General features: G+C 43.9%; 1 protein-coding gene across 3 annotated transcripts in view; it reads left to right on the top strand.

Moving 5' to 3' along the window:
- The first annotated feature begins 5721 nt into the window (after positions 1 to 5721).
- ST7 (suppression of tumorigenicity 7) overlaps positions 5722 to 6420 on the top strand; it is a 189938-nt gene continuing 189239 nt past the window's right edge. The window contains exon 1 of one of the 3 annotated variants that reach the window (XM_075599970.1): positions 5722 to 5926. In XM_075599970.1, the coding sequence (XP_075456085.1) occupies positions 5776 to 5926 (151 nt within the window). In that variant the 5' untranslated portion in view covers positions 5722 to 5775. The remainder of the gene's footprint in view (positions 5927 to 6420) is intronic. The other 2 variants (XM_075599969.1, XM_075599973.1) reach the window with 2 other exon arrangements.

Here is a 6420-nt window from a genome sequence, read left to right as displayed (position 1 = left end):
TCAGCCTTGCTCTGGTGGCTAATAGGAAACTAAGGCCGCGTCCGTACTCCTGCCTCTCAGCTTTTGCCTGGCCGGCGAGGCAGTGAGCGCGCTTGCGAGGCGGGCGGGAGGCGGTACTTGGGACACTTTTTCTCCCCCCCGAGCATAACCTCACTCACCATGCTGGCAGGTAGTCTCTCCCTCATCCCCTTGGGACGCTTCCCCCCCCCCACGCAACAACTCACCCCGCTCCCGTGCACATATCTCCCCCTGCTCCACTCACCTCTCCTCCATTGGTTGCTTTGGAGGTCACATGAGCGGACTCAGCGCTCAATCTAAAATGTCACTGTCGGGTGAAAGTCGGCACACTTCCACACGCCTGCGGAAGCGTGCACGAGCCCCTACTAAGCCGCTCTCATTGCGCTGACCATGCCCGTGGCCTAAGTCATCAGCTATATTTGTAGGTTTTTTTTGGGGGGGGGGGAGGGGGTGGCACCACACACACTAGCCCAAAAAACCCATCTGAGACATGGAGGTCAGCAGAGTTTGGAGGACCACAGTAGTCTGCTGCTTTAATGTTGGAGTGCTACCTATTTGTCCATGTACTGTATACAGTACATACTTGCCACAGGGTGTAGCTTTAGAAAAGATGACAGACACATCTTCTAGTACATACTGCAGTTATATGATGTTCTCCTGAAATCACTTGATACATCAGATGTTGCACCTTTCCTCAGCCCAACAGCCATATGGGGTTGACTTATACATCTCAAAGTGGATGTTTGGCATATGCACCCGCAGACATTGAAACCATAACATAGTATTCTGACATGAATGGCATTTAAGAAGCGAAGGTGTCGCTGCAAAAGAAAAGCACTGTAAAAAGAGACATAAATACCTCCAGGCATAAGGCATTATCAGGAAAATGTGCCTTAGTGGCTGTCCATTTATATCGCATTTAGAACCGGTAATTGCTGTGGTTCCTTTCACCCAGGAAGTATATAACTGACAATTAACCAAACATATAGTAGACCTGCAACATTCCCAAAAATACAACCAGAGAATAATTGAAGAGTAAGTTATTTATGTATTGGAAAATATCACGATGACAACATTGTTCCTCACGTATAATATAGGAGGTATTGCATATGTGCAATATCACATAGGGTCTCATTTTTGGGGGAAGGGTATGGGATGTTGCACATCTGTAATGCCTCATATAGTGCGGGAGAGAACATGCTGTAATATTTTCCAATACATAAATAGCTTACTCTTCAATTATTCTCTGGTTGCATTTTTGGGAGTGCTGGAGGTGTACTGTATTTTTGCATGAGGGGAGATTTACAAACCTCCGTTTACCATGTCATATTTGTTTCAAATATATTGAAAAATTACCCGATTGTGCAGTGTAAAAATCTTTTTACATAACTGCCAATGAATTTCAGGCTCCTCTTGCAGCGTGGAAGTATATACCTGTAACTGGCACCGTGTTGCTGCCTCTTGAAGTGGAAAGATTATGTAGAAATTGGATACAGTAGGGCATAAGTATTTACCTCCACCACGGATTATTTTTACATTTAAGCAGACGTTTGACCACCATCATATGATTTCCAGAATCGTCTTTTGACTGCCAACATGAAATTTGTTAACTGCAAACTTTTTTTTATACACAAAATACAAAAATAGTGTACCTAAAAATCAATATCACAATTTGAAATAACATACAAATGCAGGTAAAACTATATGTATATGTAATAGAAAAAAGCATATAAGAATCTTGATCAAAATTGTCTACAATAGAGCAGCGGTGCGCAAACTCCCTACCTTCTCTCATACTCGGTCACGACACCCTCACCTCTACTGTTGCATCAAATGACGCTGCGGGGTCATGTGACCCGCGGTGTCATTTGACGCAGCGTTGTCAGAGACGTGTTACTGGAGCCGGGTCAGTAAGTTTACAGCGGCCTCGTGCTCTCAGCGTGGGGCATCTGTAAACGCCGTGCCCCTCCCCCCCCCCCCCGAAAAGTCTTGCCAGTCCCCCAGTTTGCGCACCGCTGCAATAGAGCATCCTAACTTAAGACGGGCAGGTTCAGTGGCGGTCAGGTTGTACTAGGGGCAACCCTATGAGACCAGAACAATTTGCTTCACTCCCTCAAACGTAGATTTCCTGTTTCTTTAATAGGTGCTAGCTTAGAAGGGGCACATTACATGTTACTTTTATGTCTGAAGCACTTAGTCCCATGATCAGTTATTTATATTTGTTATTTATATGGTTGTCATGTGTATTACTGCTGTGAAGCGCTATGTACATTAATGGCGCTATATAAATAAAGACATACATACATATTAATCCCCACTCCCCATACAACGCAGGCAAAATTAATCAGCTAAAGCCATTTGTTTTAGAGGTTGTCTACCAGGAATGCAGAATGTTGTCTTATAGTAACAGGCGTAACTTAAGACAATGTGGGGAGATCTTTAGATTTGTACACACTATAACTCTCCTTACCCGGCTCTAAAGGAGGTCACATCAGATTAGTTAATGTACAATGGTAATGCTGTTTCACAGACAGGCCTCTATATGGTGCTGTGTAGGTGCAGACTGGGCGTGGATGAAAGAATGGAGAAAAAGATGAGCGCCTGGAACTTTTATGAAACAGAAGGTGTTTTGTTGACAGCCGTCTAAAACACTTCACAGGTATTGACATACGGTTTACCTTGATAAAACTTGTGGATAATAATAACTCTCGAGACTTCATCCCCTTGTAGCTTCCGGTCTTATCCAGAAGAGGTTGATGACCTAGTTACCCATTGAAAAAGATGGAGTGGAAACAGCTTGCAGAGAGGCTAGGATGCAATGAGAACCTGCTGGACGGGCAGGTTCAGTGGCGGTCAGGTTGTACTAGGGGCAACCCTATGAGACCAGAACAATTTGCTTCACTCCCTCAAACTTAGATTTCCTGTTTCTTTAATAGGTGCTAGCTTAGAAGGGGCACATTACTAACTGGAAAACAACAAAGGATGACAGGACACATCTTTATACATATTCCTAAACACAAAAACCTAAGTACAGGACTCACGGTGAGGACCCCAGTCAAAACTCTGATGAACCTAGAAGATAAGGGGTGGCTATATATACCCTTACACTGACATCATACATCACATGGTGGGGAAGGTAAGGGAGTAACCTGAGGGAACGCACAGATAACCCGCTAAGGCAAATCAACCCTTTTATAGAAACCAGTAGTCCAAGAGGGGGCTACAACAATAATGCTCAGATTCACTCAAGGGTACTAAACATTGGCATTTAACTGAATGGGAGTTAAGGCGTGCTAAAGCTTAGGATCCTTTATTGAATCTGGGCCTAAGTATTTCAACCTGCACATATACAATAGAAATTCATTTGTATTCTAAACTGCGTAATTTGGGTACTTTTAATATGATAGAGATTACATCAGAAAAAAATATTATTTTGTAGAATATCTTATTAAAAAATAAATTATTGTATTCCCAAAAATGTCTGATTTATTGACAAGGCCAAAGAATGTGATATTAATCCCGACTCTTGCGTTCTGCTCAAGGTCTTCTCTCTACCCCCTTTGTATCTAAAGCACTCTTTCACCTTAACCCTTCTCACTGACTGCCCCACACCTCTGGAATGCCCTCCCCCTCAATATCAGACTAGCACCTTCTCTATCCACCTTTAAGACCCACCTTAAAACACCTGCTTAACGAAGCATATGAGTAGCTCAGTGGCTGATACTATACTCCTCATATATAAAGCTTGGCCCCTTGCAGACGAACTTACCAGAATTCCCTCCTACTGTTCTACGTTCTCCCTACCAATTAGATTGTAAGCTCTTCGGAGCAGGGACTCCTCTTCCTAAATGTTACTTTTATGTCTGATGCACTTAGTCCCATGATCAGTTATTTATATTTGTTATTTATATGGTTGTCATGTGTATTACTGCTGTGAAGCGCTATGTACATTAATGGCGCTATATAAATAAAGACATACATACATATTAATCCCCACTCCCCATACAACGCAGGCAAAATTAATCAGCTAAAGCCATTTGTTTTAGAGGTTGTCTACCAGGAATGCAGAATGTTGTCTTATAGTAACAGGCGTAGGCAGGGGCAGACTGTACTTACCTGTATGCCCGGACGAGTCCTTAAAGAGACGCCCTCATCCTACGGCTTTGTAATCTAATTTGACGGGTCAACGTGATGCTGTTGGAGGGCCACTCCTGACCAGGTAAGATCCCTTCCTCTCAGCACACAAACACACTTACCTATTGGTCCTGACAGTTCAGAGACTCCCTAGCTCCCTCCTCTGGTCGGGCGGAAGTTGGATCCAGGTGCCGGCAGAAGGAGGGAGAGTATTGCAGGTTATCAGAGAGCTGGGGATCCACAGCACCAGCCCATCGGAGCAGCCAGGATCGGACGATAAGGCAATCCGCAAACACCCATGGGCTTAGGTGTTTTGTGTTCTTAAATGTTTGATGTGCAAGTAGTCAACTCTTACTCCAGCGCTAGATAGAACCATCTCTGAAGGAGCGTCTCAGTGAGTAAAGACACTGATTCTGTTAACAATGACACCGAGTTTCAATCAGAGGAACCTGGTTTAATTCTCAGCGTCAGCTCCTTGTGACCTCCGACAAGTCATTTTATCTCCCTGTGCCTCAGGCACCAAAAACATAGATTGTACCCTCATCTGGGAAGAGAGTGTGTCTGTAAGGATCCTATGTGCTGGGTACTACACACTATACTGTAATTGTGAAGCGCTTTGAGTCCTTTTGGGAGAAAAGTGTTATATGAAATAAAGTTTTTATTATAATTGCTGATATTTAAAGAGGCAGTCCCAATTAACACACAAAAATAAAATCTAATCAGTTGTTTATCCACTCTTATTTTTTTTTTTAAAGGAGTTGAACAAAGCTATTTTCAGCTATTCGGTTCCCGAGATACCTACCATTGAACATGCAAGGTTTTTTAGTACCTCCCTGGGAAAACAAAGGTGGTTTAAACCTCCAGCGAGCCAATAGGAGGCTGCAACCTCATCCATTGCGGCTTCATATTGCTCATCCATTGCGGGTTCATAAGCCAGGAAATAATGCTGGTACAGTACTTGACACTGGCGTCAAGTGAACCCAGAGGGTCTCAGAAGCTGAAAATAACTCGGTTCAGCTTTGGGGACCCTTTGGTTCCCATCATTTTTATATTAAAAAGGAGGGAGGAGGGGTGGGATTGCTGCTTTAAGTAACAGTCTTTGTAAGAAATGGTTTCCTTTCTTTTTTTTCCATCTGAAATTCCTGATTATTGCCTTCAAGTTTCTGACTAATAATGATAAATATATATTTAACTGATAATAGTTGACAATACTTTACCTAATCACTGGAATAATCAAGTTTTGAGCCATTTGGCAAGAAAACGGTTAAACGAAAATAATCAAGTTGCATTTTAATGACCCTGTAATTTTTTTTTTCTTTCTTGATCAAATCTGCTGGATGTATTTTTTTTTTTTGGTCCTGCAAAGTTTTTTAGATGGAAGATTTTGAGGAAAATCCTGGTTGTTTTGGAAGCCAACCTGATATTGGGCTACAGTATATCTGCCCCCTGCTCTTATTTTGTTGTGTTTACAGAGGGAGGAGGGGGCTACTTTTCTCAAGAGATTGGCTACAAAGTGTCAGCCTTGTAGAGCCGAATCCCCCCCCCCCCCCCCCCCCCAGGCTGCAGTGAGAGGGAGTGGATGGGGCAGCAGAGAGCAACACACAGCGAGAGATACACAGAAATATGGCTGAAGCTGGGACAGGCTTCCTGGAACAGCTCAAGTCTTGCATGGTCTGGTCATGGACCTCTCTGTGGACCGTGTGGTTCTTCTTCATGCTCTTCCTGGTCTACATCCTGAGGGTCCCGCTGAAGATCAATGACAATCTGAGCACAGGTGAGGAGGGGGGGAGCAGCTGCTGCAGGCTCCAGGAGGCAATGCCACGTTTTGTGCAGGGGGAAGGGAAAAGTTTTACTGCAGCAGTTACTTGTGTGTAAGTGGACAGGTCTGACAGGGACTTCTCTGCAGGGCAGCCCATGCTGGGGAGGTGTTGGAGCCCCCTGATCCCTCAGAGAGGGGCAGATCTTTGGGTTCTCTGGGTACCTCGGGGCATTTTTCTTTCTGTGTTGTTTTCCTATGGAGTTTCCAAGGGATTGTTGCTCGGGTGGGAGCAGGGTCCTAGTGCCGCTGCATTGTATGACGGTAAAGCTTCCATGTGATGGTGGTAATACTGGGACAGGTGTGTGCGGAAGCTGATAGCAGGGGGACACGTGTTCTTGTAGTCTCTTGGCTCTACACACAGATCTGCATTAAGGCTTTAAATGAATCTTCCAGTGAAGTTCTGCTACATTACATACTTCGTCATAACTTTTTATTTAGTTGAAATATTG

This window comes from Ascaphus truei, chromosome 5 (assembly GCF_040206685.1).
Source record: "Ascaphus truei isolate aAscTru1 chromosome 5, aAscTru1.hap1, whole genome shotgun sequence".
Lineage (NCBI taxonomy): Eukaryota > Metazoa > Chordata > Amphibia > Anura > Ascaphidae > Ascaphus > Ascaphus truei.
The sequence above is the reverse complement of the archived record's forward strand: the minus strand, read 5'-3'. Positions and strand labels throughout refer to the sequence as shown.